Source organism: Mixophyes fleayi, chromosome 5, assembly GCF_038048845.1.
Source record: "Mixophyes fleayi isolate aMixFle1 chromosome 5, aMixFle1.hap1, whole genome shotgun sequence".
In the NCBI taxonomy this organism is placed as follows: Eukaryota; Metazoa; Chordata; class Amphibia; order Anura; family Limnodynastidae; genus Mixophyes; species Mixophyes fleayi.
This window is the reverse complement of record NC_134406.1, coordinates 242,594,918-242,611,230: the sequence shown is the minus strand read 5'-3', so window position 1 is coordinate 242,611,230 and position 16,313 is coordinate 242,594,918. Positions and strand designations below refer to the sequence as shown.

General features: G+C 41.4%; 1 protein-coding gene across 1 annotated transcript in view; it reads left to right on the top strand.

The window, feature by feature from the left end:
• The window catches only part of MMP16 (matrix metallopeptidase 16), a 205,363-nt gene extending 190,073 nt beyond the window's left edge, over positions 1-15,290 (top strand). The window contains exons 9-10 of the mRNA XM_075213754.1: positions 9,249-9,364; positions 10,227-15,290. Of these exons, the coding sequence (XP_075069855.1) occupies positions 9,249-9,364; positions 10,227-10,561 (451 nt within the window). The 3' untranslated portion in view covers positions 10,562-15,290. The remainder of the gene's footprint in view (positions 1-9,248; positions 9,365-10,226) is intronic.
• Positions 15,291-16,313: the final 1,023 nt, after the last annotated feature.

Genomic DNA, 16,313 nt, shown 5'->3' with positions numbered 1-16,313 from the left:
ACTTAAACTGAGGAAATGCAAGAAAATTTGACAGGCAGCTGTGAATTTCTTTCTTTTTTTTTTAATTTGTACGTTTAATGCATTAACTTTGTCAGGGAAAGATATTGTTATATTTTTCTTTCCTACAACATATTAAACAAGTTGTGCAAATCATATGTATTAAAGACTACAAATGTGAGCCTTTGCAAAACGCAAATGAAAAGTGCAACCCAATCTAAAAATTTAGTTCTACTTTGAGTTAAATAAGGTGAATTAAATTCCCAGATTGCTCTGTTCCAACGACTCCTCCAATTGGTGCAAAGGTCTGAGAAGGAAATCTGATCTAGGCAAATGTTATTTAAATTCCTAGCAGAGTTGTCAAGAGCTCTCATCCCTGAGTTTTCCTATGCACCCCAATGGGAGCCTCGGGGAGGGAGGGAACCTGACAACACTGATGAATTTGAAATATATTTGCCTCAAACATCTCCTGCTTAAACTGTTACAGTCATTGGGAAGCAATGACAACCGGTAGAGTTAGAGCTAAGTAATTAAATAATATATATTAGTATTTGGAAAGTGTTATTGGTATTCATCGATCACCCTGATTATTTTTGGATGTTTTGTCACTTAGATCCAAAAAGTGGGCACAAACCCAATTCTGCTCCATGACACAAGATCTCAAAGCAGCATGGGAGAATAGAAATGGGGATTCAGTTCTAAAAAAAAAAGCTGCAAATAAAGTAATAATAAAATAATAATAAACGCAAAGCAACAAGTCACCCCTAGTATTCCCCACCACTCCTCTGCACTGATCTGCCCAAACCACAGCTGCATGAGTCCGTTACAGTAGATGAAGGAGGATGACTGTGGGCCTTGCTTAAGGGTCCCCCTCCGTAGCCTCAGAGAGTGCTGCTACATTTCTTCTCTCACACACCACTGGCTTACAGCACCTGATCGGTGAGCAGATCATCCACCAGTCCACTTCTACCTGCTTATAGATTGGGCAGAGCAAGTTAAAGCTGGCTGTATGTGAGCACAGAGGAATGGTAGATGACACTCAACTGTGACTGAATTATAGCATAATATTTGTCTATGCTCAGACAAAGTACTGGTTGAAACTATAATTTGACTGGGAAACAGCCTAGGGCACCTGATTGTATGGGGTGCCATAGTGACTGAATATATCTGTATATCTAATTTCAAGTTTACATCCACATAACATAACAAATATTAGAACATGCTGAGTAACCAGTGAACTTTCCATAGTCACTTAGCTCATTGGCTCCTCCTATTTTGTGACATCAGCACTTTTTTGGCTCCTCCCATTCTGTGACAGCAGAAGAGGATACCTGATCAGAGAGCAAGGACATCTCACACAGGCCTGCTCACACACCTGTCCCTTTAACTTATAGGGCCCAATCTGAAGTCAGATCTGTGATGGTGGAGGAGGCTCAGGGACTCCCTGAATGTCCTCATTAGGCTAGAGATCAGCCTTATTACTGAGCACAGAAACATTCATCATTCGTTCTCTTTCTCTCCACTTAGCCCTGCACTCGCTAGCAGATGAGTGAAAAACTAAGGTCTATCAACCAGCTGTGACTGTATAAAAACATCATAGCCGATTCTGCGTTCAGATATCTGGACACTATGGATGGCAATGGTAGGGAGGAACTTAATTTCCAAACAGGGCTTCAATATGTATGCCCCCCAGTGCCCATGCATGAATAGAGGAGCAGAGCGGGCGCCTCTGTAGAGGATGGACAATGGACCACTGGTGCTCGGCAGTCACACTGGGCCATGACAAAGTAGTAAATAAATCAAATCATTAAAATAAAAAGATGTGAACAGGAGATAAAACTGAGCGATGTGTGTTTAATACTAAATTTATTTAGCCAAACTAAGAAATAATTATTTATTTTGGGATGTATATACCCAATGCATAATAATAAAAAAGTAAAGAATGTAGTGCAGCTCTTTAGTTTATAGAGGGCAATCTGGTACAATGTGTTTACTTTGTTGTCTAAGCAGGTTTGATAGAAAAATTATTCTAACCTTGTGCAATGATATTTTAGACATAACTTTATTTTCTTACTAGGTAGAGTGGAGACAGCTATTTTATGGCCTGAACCAGGTTTGTCAACATTTTAAAAGGGACACACTGCTGCTGGAAAAGCGCACTTAAGCAAGGAGTGTACAGTATTGTCTAGACCCTAGTTTCTTAATCTGTGATACATGAACCCCAAGGGGCTCCTTAGACAGATTTAAGGTATATTTCAGTACTTTTGATATAGCTCAAAATATCATTATTAGTCACTGATAAATCATATACAAAACTAATCACAAGAAATATTTAAAACAAAAACACACATTTAAATGCATAAGGATTGGCTTATGGTTACTCAGGTTAGGGATACTTCATATGAACAACCAAACTTTAGAGAGTGTTTGATAAGTATTTAGCCTCACATGGAGGCACATTCTAAAAAGAAGGATGAGAAGTGCAGATGGAACTTGGTGCAGTACAATTCCCTTAGGGCCTGATTCATTAAGGCACGCAAAACAAATGTAAATTGTAGTTCTTTCAAAATGCGCGTAAATCGGCAATGCACACGTCCGTGTTCAAGAAGGAGCGGATCTGAAGAAACGTCTGTTGTTGAATACGGGTCTAGGTGCGCTCTGCAGGACAATACACTGCAGGATACATCCTGTCACCTGTTAATGACAAAACATTTTTTTAAAAAGTCATATTTTCTTCCATTTTTTTCTATAAAACACATTTATTAGGATGTTATGAATGTCTGCTGTACATAAAATAAATGTTTACAGTTGTTCCTAATTGCAGACACATGTTCTAGCATACATAGGTGACCATCATCACTAGTAATCGGCACTTACACCCAACCTGTAGCTGTTGCAAGTGATACGACAGGAAAACACGTACCTTAGAGATGTCCAAAGCTTGAATCGGATGCTGCTGCATGCGCTCGAGCTTGGCACACCCATACTGTACAATGATTACATACATACGCCCAATTCCCTCTCTGTTCCGCCCCTGAAATTGTAGGCTGTAGTAAGGGTTCTTTGCGCTTGTAGATTAATTGGATGTCTCTTCGTTTACTGGCATATGGTCTGGTTCTGGGCATGCGCAGATCGATTTTACTCAATATACGGGACGTATAGGCATTTACGTTCCTTAATGAATCAGGCCCTTAATGTTTTCCGAACTTGGACATAATGCTTTTTTTTTGTCTTTTAAATGGTCCTCTTGGACATAATGCCCGCCATCTTTTCTCCACCTTTAACTCCCTCCTTTCTCCACCCCCCCGTCCCTCTTTCCCTCTCAGCTGCTGAATTCGCCACTTTTTTCTCATCCAAGATTGAAGCCATCAGACTTAACATATCCTCCTCCAACCCCTCTCCCGCTGCCATTATTGCTCCACCCCCCTCTAACTCAACTCTGGTGTTCCTTCTGCCTCACATCAGAGGAAGAAGTTTGCTCCCTCCACTTGTCCTCTTGATCCCATACCCTCTAACCTCCTTCGCTCTCTCTCTCCCACTGCCTGCTCCTACCTGGCACACCTCTTCAACCTATCACTCTCCTCTGGTGTAGTACCCTCCTCATTCAAACACGCTCTTATCTCTCCTATTCTAAAATAAACCAATCTCGACCCCACCTCTGTCGCCAATTATCGCCCCATCTCTCTTCTCCCCTACGCCTCCAAACTACTTGAGCGGTTAGTCTGCTGTCGTCTCACCAGATACCTCTCAGACAATTCCCTCCTTGACCCTCTCCAATCTGGTTCCCGCCTCTCCACTCCACTGAAACTGCCCTGGCCAAAGTCACAAACGACCTCCTATCAGCCAAATCCAGGGGTCTCTTCTCCTTACTTATCCTCCTTGACCTCTCTGCGGCCTTTGACACCGTGGACCACCCCCTCTTTCTGCAAACTCTTCTCTCTCTTGACCTCCCTGGTTCTGTCTCTGCTCTTACCTCGCCAATCGCACCTTCTCTGTCTCCACATCCAGCTCTTCGTCCGCCCCTCCCTCCTCCAAGTAGGTGTCCCCCAGGGCTCTGTCCTTGGCCCCCTTCTCTTTTCGCTCTACACTTCCTCCCTCGGTGCGCTCATCTCCTCCTTTGGTCTTCAGTATCACCTTTATGTTGATGACATTCAACTCTACATATCCTCTCCTGATCTCTCTTCCACCCTCCTCTCTCGTGTATCTGACTGTCTCTCTGCCATCTCCTCCTGGATGTCCTCACTCTTTCTCAAAATTAACATCTCTAAGACAGAACTCATTTGTCTTTCCTCCCTCCAGACTCCCCTCCCACCACAACCTCTCAATCGTTGTTAACAACACAACCTTCTCCTCTGTCACCCAACTTCGTTGCCTGGGTGTCACTCTTGACCCCTCCGACCCTTCCTCTCACAAGACGCCACCAAAACCATCATCTATGCACCCATATTCTCCCGCCTTGACTACTGCAACCTTCTCCTTACTGGCCTCCCCCTCTCCCATCTCGCCCCCCTCCAATCTGTACTTAATGCGGCTGCTAGACTCATCTTTCTCTCACGCCGCTCCTCTTCTGCCTCCCCTCTCTACCAGGCCTTACACTGGCTCCCTTTCCCCCACAGAATCCTCTTTAAACTCCTTACTACCACTTACAAAGCTCTCTCCAAGTCTACTGCCCTCTATATCTCTAACCTCCTTACTATTCACACTCCTGCCTGCTCCCTGCGCTCGGCAAATGACCGTCACCTCTCCTCCACTCTCATTACCTATTCCCACTCCAGAGTCCAAGACTTCTCCCGAGCTGCTCCCCTGCACTGCAATGACCTCCCTCGCTCCATCCGTCTCGCTCCCAATCTGTGCTCCTTCAAACGGGCACTCAAAACTCACCTGTTCCTGAAAGCCTACCAACCATCCACTTAACCCCTCATCCATTCTGCTTGTTCTCCCCTTTCTCCCCTGGTCCCTTCTTCTCCCTTGCATCATTGCTTGTTCTCCCCTCTCTCCCTTGATCCCTTCTTCTCCCTTGCATCACTGCCTCCCTTCGTGCCTGTTTTGTCCACCCTCCCTTAGGATGTAAGCTCGCATGAGCGGGGCCCCTCTCCCCTCCTGTCTCCATACCTACTCTTCTGCTCCACCCTCACTCCATATGTCTGCCCAGAGTTTCTGAAGCATTGCTACTTTATGTTTATTGTTTTGTAATGTTTTACCCTGTATGGTCTACTGTTTGTACTATGTAAGGCGCTGCGGAAACCTTGTGGCGCCTAACAAATAAATGATAATAATAATAAGCGATGTAAGAGCAGGGACCCCTGGAGAGAAGGGGGATTGCTGCAAGAGGAAGCATGCAGACACTAAGGGATGTAAGAGCAGAGACCCCTGGAGAGAAGGGGGGATTGCTGCAAGAGGAAGCATGCAGACACTAAGGAATGTAAGAGCAGAGATCCCTGGAGAGAAGGGGGGATTGCTGCAAGTGGCAGCATGCAGACACTAAGGGATGTAAGAGCAGAGACCCCTGGAGAGAAGGGATTGCTGCAAGTGGCAGCATGCAGACACTAAGGAATGTAAGAGCAGAGATCCCTGGAGAGAAGGGGGGATTGCTGCAAGTGGCAGCATGCAGACACTAAGGAATGTAAGAGCAGAGATCCCTGGAGAGAAGGGATTGCTGCAAGTGGCAGCATGCAGACACTAAGGAATGTAAGAGCAGAGACCCCTGGAGAGAAGGGGGGATTGCTGCAAGTGGCAGCATGCAGACACTAAGGAATGTAAGAGCAGAGATCCCTGGAGAGAAGGGGGGATTGCTGCAAGTGGCAGCATGCAGACACTAAGGAATGTAAGAGCAGAGATCCCTGGAGAGAAGGGGGGATTGCTGCAAGTGGCAGCATGCAGACACTAAGGAATGTAAGAGCAGAGATCCCTGGAGAGAAGGGGGGATTGCTGCAAGTGGCAGCATGCAGACACTAAGGAATGTAAGAGCAGAGACCCCTGGAGAGAAGGGGGGATTGCTGCAAGTGGCAGCATGCAGACACTAAGGAATGTAAGAGCAGAGATCCCTGGAGAGAAGGGGGGATTGCTGCAAGTGGCAGCATGCAGATACTAAGGGATGTAAGAGCAGAGACCCCTGGAGAGAAGGGATTGCTGCAAGTGGCAGCATGCAGACACTAAGGAATGTAAGAGCAGAGATCCCTGGAGAGAAGGGGGGATTGCTGCAAGTGGCAGCATGCAGACACTAAGGAATGTAAGAGCAGAGATCCCTGGAGAGAAGGGATTGCTGCAAGTGGCAGCATGCAGACACTAAGGAATGTAAGAGCAGAGACCCCTGGAGAGAAGGGGGGATTGCTGCAAGTGGCAGCATGCAGACACTAAGGAATGTAAGAGCAGAGATCCCTGGAGAGAAGGGGGGATTGCTGCAAGTGGCAGCATGCAGACACTAAGGAATGTAAGAGCAGAGATCCCTGGAGAGAAGGGGGATTGCTGCAAGTGGCAGCATGCAGACACTAAGGAATGTAAGAGCAGAGATCCCTGGAGAGAAGGGGGGATTGCTGCAAGTGGCAGCATGCAGACACTAAGGAATGTAAGAGCAGAGACCCCTGGAGAGAAGGGGGGATTGCTGCAAGTGGCAGCATGCAGACACTAAGGAATGTAAGAGCAGAGATCCCTGGAGAGAAGGGGGGATTGCTGCAAGTGGCAGCATGCAGACACTAAGGAATGTAAGAGCAGAGATCCCTGGAGAGAAGGGGGGATTGCTGCAAGTGGCAGCATGCAGACACTAAGGAATGTAAGAGCAGAGACCCCTGGAGAGAAGGGGGGATTGCTGCAAGTGGCAGCATGCAGACACTAAGGGATGTAAGAGCAGAGATCCCTGGAGAGAAGGGGGGATTGCTGCAAGTGGCAGCATGCAGACACTAAGGAATGTAAGAGCAGAGACCCCTGGAGAGAAGGGGGGATTGCTGCAAGTGGCAGCATGCAGACACTAAGGAATGTAAGAGCAGAGATCCCTGGAGAGAGGGTTGTAGCAAAGAGGTGCAGTTGTGGAAGGGGCAGAGAGAACACTAGAGAAGAGTGTTAGAGCCCAATGGAGATATATATATATATATATATATATATATATATATATAGTAAATAAAGGGAGCTGTATAATACAGTACATTTCCAAGGCCAAAAATGTTTTATTGTTAAGGGAAATTAGGGACAGTTTTCCCCCTGCCTGAGTCAATATTAACACCCCCCATCTGTCCCTATCTGGGTATAAGAACATAATGTGGGGCTAAGCATATTTATACTTTTATATAGCAAAGCTTGATCTGCTCATCTCTACAGTTTACAGACCACTGTCTTCCACATGATATTTTTATAGAGCGATCCAAGACAGACATATGGGACACGATAATATTAAATCTCTTCATTAAATGAAGTTGTTCCATGCATTAACCATCTAAAGTAATAAGCATTTATTGGCATATGAAGTAGCTGTCTATGCAGTTGTTGATTCATTTTGAAGAGTCATTATGATGGAGATAATCATTCTCTAGCTCTAATTATCATACTCAGCAATCACACACTTTCCAAAAATAGTGTGGTGTAGCACAGGAGGCTTTAAAGAATAATTCAACTCATCAGAGTCTCAGACTGTAGGGATGTCGAATCTATTTCAGCACAAGTGATAGCTTATTCCCAGAAGATATACATCTTTTAGCAGAAATAACATCAATGCATTGATTTGGTATAATACAATCTGTGGATAAGTTGTTTTAGTTCATATATAATGTGTTTAATTAAAGTGCATCTATCACCTACCTACATTGAAGGCAGCCTGTGCACCAATATACATAAGAATGCAGCCTATCAAGTGACTTGTGACACCACATGCCGTATGAGGCACTGCTGGGTCTTAATTAATTGATAAGCTGCAATCCCATGAATCTTGGTTCATCTCACACAAGGACTGTGTGTAGTCACACAATGCCAATTAAGTGCTGAAAAAGTTTCGAAGAGAAACTTCCCTTTACAATGCAGCGCCGCTTGAAATTTAATCGCCGAACACGCTGAACACACGGGTGTTGAAGAACCCGCATGTTCATACATTTACCCCTAGATGTTGTACAATACTTTTTGTTTGTAAAATTGTGGCAAATACCTTTGCTGAAACATTCATATTTTTTAGTCTTAATATGTTTTATAGTCTGCATGTGTCACTTGTGTTATTGCTATCTATGGTGAGGTGTTGCAGTTTGACAATTGCTGTCTATTGACAGCAACAGTGACACCTGCAGGGTATATAAGGCCTTGGTACATATTGGTTTTTATGTGCTGCGAATGTTTAGAAAATGTATAGTTCATTAATCCTTTAGCGCTCGCTCCATGTACATAGGCACTGGCTGTGGATGCGAGACTTTGCTACAAGCCCAAAGACCACCCTCTTTACAGCAAATGTAGTGTTCGCCAAAGGGTTCAATGAACCCTAATTTTCTGATGCATGCACCACAGACACCTTATTGTCTCCCATGTTCCCAGGCTTTAGGATGTAAGCTCTCACGAGCAGAGTCTTCTTTCCTTGTGTTCTTCTTCTACTATTCCATCACCCTCTGTACCTCTTGGCCTGCTTCCCTAGCTCTGTTTTATGAAGCTCAGGCCTACTTCATGCTGGTCACTACCATCACTCTCACTCACTGTCCTGTAAATTGTTTTATCTGCATCAACGTTTTATCTGTATATTTGTTTATTCACTATGTCTGGTCTTTGTATTTTGTTCTTCATGTATCTGTAATGTGTAACGGACCGTCGCTTTCTGTATATGTGAAGTACGGCGCTGCAGACCTTTTGTGGAGCCTTATAAATAAAATATAATAATAATAATAATAATAATAATAATAATAAATAGTAAAGTAATATAGGTATAGAGTATATTAAAAAAAATACTGAACAGGATCACCATCACTTCTAAACACTAATTAAGACTATACGTGTTTGTCTAATGATATAAATAGCAATGCTCAAATATATTTAGGTTTGATAGCATCATCTGCTACATTAGGAAGGACAGTTAGAGTGAAGATACTATAGCAGGTTCTAAATGTATTATGTTATTTGTTCCTGCTCCTGTTCAGTATATGACATAGGCAGAGCTCCTATTATTTATCCTCTAGGACACTACAAGACAAACTGTAGCTCCCTAACTGTTGCGGAACTTTCACAACACCTGGAAAGTCACAGATTGTAGAGTATTTATGTGTATTAAGACTTATGTTACTGTGTTTTAGCTACTGGAGGTATAATGAAGAGATGCGGTTTATGGATCCTGGTTACCCAAAGTTAATTACAGTATGGAAAGGAATACCAGAATCACCTCAAGGCGCTTTTGTTGACAAAAAAAATGGTATGTATAAACCTATAATTCTAGTGATTATGGCTAATCTGTCTCCAGTTACTTATTTTAAGAACCTGTAATAAATGATATTGTGTTTTTAACAGAATGCAGCCTGTGAACATGTATTGGAATTATCATAGTTGCCAACTTTACCAGGTTGGCCCCCGGGAGATTAGGGTAGGAGTTGGGTGTGAGGGGAGGGGTCTCTGAGAATCTCATCATTTTGGCCCCACCCATGGGAAGTATTGACGCAAGCACGGCATTTTACCATTGGGGCGGGGCCAAAATGATGCGATTCCCCGAGAAACGCTTCATGGAGGCTAGGAAGTGGGCAGATGCAGGAGAATGCCCTGCTCTCCCGGGAGTCTGGGTGACCTACCTGGAATTCAGGAGTCTCCCGGACATTTGGAGAGTTGGCAACATGCATGTGCCCAATACGGTGATGAATTTGGATGATGGGGCAGCATGGAGGCCCAGTGGTTAGCAATGAAATCTCACAGCCTTGGGGTCATGGGTTCATTTCCAATCAAGGCCCTATCTATGTGAAATTTGTGAAATTCCATGTTTGCTTGGGTTTCATCCAGTTCCTCTGGTTTCTTCTCACAATCCAAGCATACTGGGGGGTTAATATGCTTCTGAGAAAATACAGCCTTGTATGTGTGGTAGGGAATTTAGTATAGAAGCATTGTGAATGATTGTATATTCTCTGTACTGCTCTTTGTAATATAATTATCCCTATATAAACAATATAATAAAACTAATGGACCTCATTTAGCTTACACCCTGATAACAATGGAATTAGTGGAATCAGAGCAAAATGCATTTATGTGAATACTGCACTCTAAAATGTTACCTTTATTCCCTTTTTCAGGCTTCACCTACTTTTATAAAGGAAAAGAATACTGGAAATTTCACAACCAGAGACTCAGAGTAGAACCTGGATACCCTCGATCTATCCTTAAAGATTTCATGGGATGTGACAGCCCAGTTGACCGAGACAAAGATCGAACCAGTACTCAAGATGATGTAGACATTGTCATGAAGCTGGACAACACAGCCAGCACTGTGAAAGCCATAGCTATTGTAATCCCCTGTATCCTGGCCCTGTGCCTCCTTGTTTTGGTTTACACTGTGTTTCAATTCAAAAGGAAAGGAACACCCCGCCACATACTGTACTGTAAACGCTCTATGCAAGAGTGGGTGTGATATAGGGATTCTGCTCATAAGAATTTGAGGTTACTTGAGATTCAACATCAGAGCTATTATGCTGTTGCCTAGCTAGACACAGGCATCTGTGAGGCAGGGTCATACAGCTGATCTTTCCAACCCAAGAGGTTTGGTGTCCTGCACTTGAGTGGGGATTCAATCATCTGGGGAGCTTCCATGAAATCCAGTTTCTGCCGTCCCTCCAGTTTTTTGAATTTCTTTGTCATTCCGTTTTAGGCCTTTCCTCTGCTCTCTGGAGGTAGAGCTTGCTTTCGGGAGTAACAACGAAGAGGACGAACAAAATTATTTTCCTGAATTAATGAAGATTATTATTTTTTTTTTCATTTTATTATTTTTTGTTTATTTAGTCTTGAAAATACCAGATCCTCTTTGAAAAGATAAGTGCTGCAAGGTGCGAACAAGAGTCACCCCAAAATGAACCGTCAGCAGTGTCTGAAGACCCAAAACAGCTTTGTTTCCAAAGAGGATTGATGCTCTGTCTGCTATGGATAGGTGCCCACAATAAAACTTGTGGGAGAACAAAGTTACGTGGGACCTTGAGACTGTTTGGACAGCCTTTTTCTCCAACAAACAAGGGGCCAAAATTTCTGCAATATAGTAACAGCCTTAATGATACATTCATTTTGTGTTTTATACAACTTTTTTCTGAGCTTTGTCCAAAATGTTTTAACACATTTATAGTCATTAATATACTGAACAAAAAAAACTTTGTTTTTTCTGTTTTCTTTTATTTTTCTTTTTTTTTTCCATCATTATATTTGATCAAGCTATATTCAACTGCCTAGGACATTCAGTAGGTCTGACAGGAACACTCATTTGAAAGCCTGGCAGGAAGCAGAATGTCTCCGAAGCGGATTGCAATGAGCTGCGGCAAAATGGTCGTCATGTTGAGAAGAAAATTGCTACAAGTATTATGTGTCTGTAACCCTTTGAGGACTATTGTATCAGTTTTCAGATTCTGATGGACTCGGCCTGCTTGCTGTATGAAAGTGCAGAAGAATTAAATAGGTTTTGAAATAGACAGACCACAGTATTTTGATAAAATAATAACTCAACAGCTTCTAAAAAAAATTCTTATAGAACAGAGAGGTCGAATAGAGGACATGTAATGTGAGTTATGGTTCATTATAAAGAAGGCAATGCTTTTAAAGAAATGGCTGCAGTAGGAAACATGTTGAGATCTACAGAAGGTGGCCACTGTAAGTTTGAACTATATTGCACGGATATATAAATTGCCTTATATGAGTACATCCAGGTACACATGCTGCCGACACTAGAGGAGAATCTGAATACTGCATGTACTGCAATATAATGTCCTCAAACTGCATGTTCACTATAGTTCTCAAAGGGTGAGGAAGTGACCTGACCTCATCAGGGGCAGTACCAGAGGGGGATGAGCACCAAAGCATTTTCATGTCAAGTGTGTTACATACTGAAAGTGCTGTCATCATTTCCATCTGACCTGCGGAGTCGGGTCTTTTTGCTTTCTTTGTAGTTTATTTTTACCTAGAGAAAAGTCAACAATTGACAACTCTATTGAATATAAAATAAAAAAGCTTTTTGCAGTGTTCTACATTTACCAGCACTATGCTATAAACATGTAATGAAGGTAATATTGAATGCAGTCGCAGTGTGCTCACCTGGCTTCTTCTGAAAGTCGGCATGTAGGGGAATAACTGTTCTATGGAAACAGTATGCCTTTAACCTGAATTGTGTTAGTGTCCTGTTGACTGTCATTACTGAGTTAAACATTTGTCTTTTTATTTAAAAAAAAAAAAAGCAAAAAAAAAACGCTTGCTGTGTTACGCAGAACTGCTCTTCTTGCTGTTTGTGCCCTCTGACCTTTAGCTAAAATTAACAAAGAAACGGCTATATAAGATGTATGGAGAATGCAAGTTGTGACCTTTTTCTTTCTAAAATTTAGTTTCTGTAGTAAAGTTATAACAAATGTGATGTGAGTATATGCTCACATTTCCCTATAACGTATATTTTAATTCCAAAGTACATTATTTGAATTTTGAGAGGAAGTATGTACATTGTTGTCTAGAATGTACATGAATCCATGTCAGCATACAGTGCGTAGTATCACTGCCTCAACACTGGTGTAAAACGTGGCAATAACAAGTTAAAGGCAATGATGCTGCTTGTTTCCCAGTTCCCTAAATTCCGACTGCTTGCGCAAGACATTGACAACCGTTAGCATCCCAGCTGTTGTAGAACTACATTTCCCATGGTCCTTAGCGGACAGTTTAGCTTCGGGAGAATAATGGGACATGTAGTTCGGCAAGAACAGTGCTAAAAGAGGCCCATTCCTATCTTACACTGTGTTTTTAAAATGGCAAAACAATTGTGTGCAGTAATATGTCAATAAAGTTTTAGCATTAAAAATGATGTTTCCTATTATTTTGGTTTAAAAGATTTTACATACTGTTTTTTACTAAACCACAATTATCTTAAATTACCCATGCATTTATTTTAGACCTAAAATTAGGAATCCATTATAGTTAATGTATGCTAAGAATAATGACTAATTTGGATATCTTTTTTTTGGTTTATTTTTGATGGAGCAATGTATTGTTGACATTGTGGTGTACACGTGGAAGTAAAGTAGGGGGAAGTACTTAGCCCACAGTCTCAGATTTGCACAGTAGGTAACTTTAAACATGGCACCATCTACACTCCACACCGTGCCACAAATGGATAATTAAAGCCATTTAAAAATCAACTATTAATGATAAAGTATTATTGATTTTGTTACAATAGGGAAAGTTATACCCAGAATTAATGTACCTAGCTATAAGGTGGAGCTTATGGTAAAGCAGACGGTAGTGACATCACTAATGCCTCTTTACTTGCAGGCACCTATATAGTGGGATCCCATTTGCCTGATTTTTCCAAAGCAGTCACACTTTTTTTCTACTGGATTTGATCTTAGAATGCTCACTTGCTTAGGAATCAGACAAGTGGGAATAGGTCACTATAACTGATAAGCTACGTACATACTGGTGTTAAAAATCTATGTTTAAGATGCGTTTCTAATGCAAGTCAAGCCCATGTAAACTGATCTGAAAATATGAATTCTTGTACCAAATAGCATGTGTTTAACTTGTTTAACATGCTTTTGTTTAAAGCTTCTTGATCCATTTCATGATGTGAATGCATTTGAATAAATATATTTCATACTTATCAGCATTCCATAATTGGCCTCTGGGAGATCCCGGAGGGGAGATGGGACGTGAGAACGGAGGAGGGCGGGGCTTCCATCCTGCCTGCTTCACTAGAAAGTGGGCAGGAGGCGGGAGAATAGCCTTCTCTCCCGGGAGTCCGGGAGACCTACCTGTAATTCGGGAGTCCCCCGGTCATTCCAGGAGAGTGGACAAGTATTATATATTTATCTCAAAGAGGTTGTGGGGCAAACTACAGTGTGCAGAGATGGTAACTTTATTTTGGCACATAAAAGGAAGCGTGTAATGCTTCTGCAGCCCTCAAGCTACTTCATGTTGTCCCAACTGATGTAGTGGCTTTTATGACCTGTACAATCTCCACATGGATGTTCCCGTATTCTATTTTAAAAGATGGGATCCTTGGTACATAGTATGTACCCTACATGCCTGTCTCTGAGAGGGGGGGGGGATGCTGGAAATAGGCACTTATTAAAAGTAAAGTGGATTTTAAGATTATTATTATTATGTTTGCATTATTAAAAAAAACACAGAGTCTTACATATTAATAAATAGAAAAAAAACACAGTATTTTTAGGCTTTAACCTTAAAGGATTAGCAAAGTTACAGATATTTAAGTGACATGAGATTGACAATTAATGGGCAGAAAAAGTTACATTATAGAATATTGAAAGGGAAGGTCTCTGTTATTTATATTATACTAAAATGTTGTTTGCATTAGTTTTCCTGTATCAGATATGTTTTATTTTTCTGTCACTTAGGCTCCGATAGATATAATATTCTATTTTGCTTTTATTGACAAACACAAAAACTTGTTTGTGTGCAAATGCAAAGCTGGTGCTAACGTGTATCAAGACTGTGAGATATAACCGGGCAAACGTTTGTAGTGCTTAGACTAACTATTTAAATTGGTTATTTGTAATCAATACATAAACAGTATGTTATTTACATAGGCTGTATTTTAATACCTGAAGTCATTGCACAGAGAAAAAAAAGAGGTTACATTTATTTTAAGGAACAAAATTAATGACAGAAAGCTGTCGTATCCCCATAATACATAATCAAAGGGGCATAATTTTATTATTATTATAATTATTATTATTTTAATGTATTGTACCATAAACATGATTTTACTTTTTTCCAACTAAAAACATGTGTTTACAATGCTTTATCTCTTTGACTGTGTCATTCCTAAAATAAGAACAAAAAGAAATGCTAGCACAGGGGTAGGCAGCTGGGACTGTTCACCACAAGAACAGATTGCAAGCCCCTGTGTTACAGGACAAGTGTTTTTCGTTTCAACAGTCAAAGTGGTAAAGGCTGTGCAGTGATTCATTTCTATTTATTAATATTTATTTTATGTTTCTCTTGAGGAGGGCTGTTTGGGGGTGGGGCAGTTGTCTGCTGTAAGTGTCTTAAGGGAAGGGTCAATGGCTTTTTATACTATTGCATCTTCTGTAATTTACCATTGTTTTATTGTGTTGTAATTAAAAATACAAATAAAGCTGCAAATAAATAGCAGACAAGATCCTTGTATTTGTCCTTTCAAATTTATCTCCTAACCAGTTGTCCCAATTGTCATGTTTAATAAAGTTCTGCTGAGGGGTGTTCTTATAGCCCTTATTTTGAGGTGTTGCTCATAGCAACCAATCAGATTCTAGCTATCATTTATCTAGTACTTTCTAGAAAATGATAGCTAGAATCTGATTGGTTGTTATGGGCATCACTTCCACTTTTCCATTTTCGAAGGTTTGATAAATCTACTCTGTTTAAGGTGTCTATTATAAGGCGCTTATTCATATATGTGTTTTATATTAGACCAGTTATGTGGTTGGTTCATGTCTGCATATACAGCGAGTAAGAATCATGGAACTGCTGGGCCCCCATTGTAGTTACCTATGCTCGATTGAAGTTTCAACAGGGCTGAGAGGTTAAAAAAAAGTCTGCTGCAGCATGCATTATATATAATAGGAGTGGGGTTTCACAAAAAAATGGCAGCATATACAGATTAGATTTTTTAATGATAGTGTGAGAAACTACTGTTTACGCTATGGCACAATATAAATATATATACTATGTCTTCATATTTGATTCTACTTTAAAGAGCTCTATCAGACCATTAGACCAACTCCAAAAGAAATAAACTAGGACAATAGTAAGTAAGCAGGGTTTATAATATATTGGTTTTAAAACTACTTATGTTTTTATTTATGTTCACTAGGATAAAGCTTATTAGCGTAGCCTTCAATTAGTAATTAGCAGGGTGATTTATAAACCTGCAAAAATGCAGGACCACAGTGCAAACATCATCATCACCATTTATTTATATAGTGCCACTGATTCCGCAGCGCTGTACAGAGAACTCATTCACATCAGTCCCTGCCCCATTGGAGCTTACAGTCTAAATTCCCTAACACACACAGACACAATTTTGGCCAATTTTGATAGCAGCCAATTAACCTACCAGTTTGGTTTTGTGGGCGTGTGGGAGGAACCCGGAGGAAACCCACGCAAACACGGGGAAAACATACAAACTCCACACAGATAAG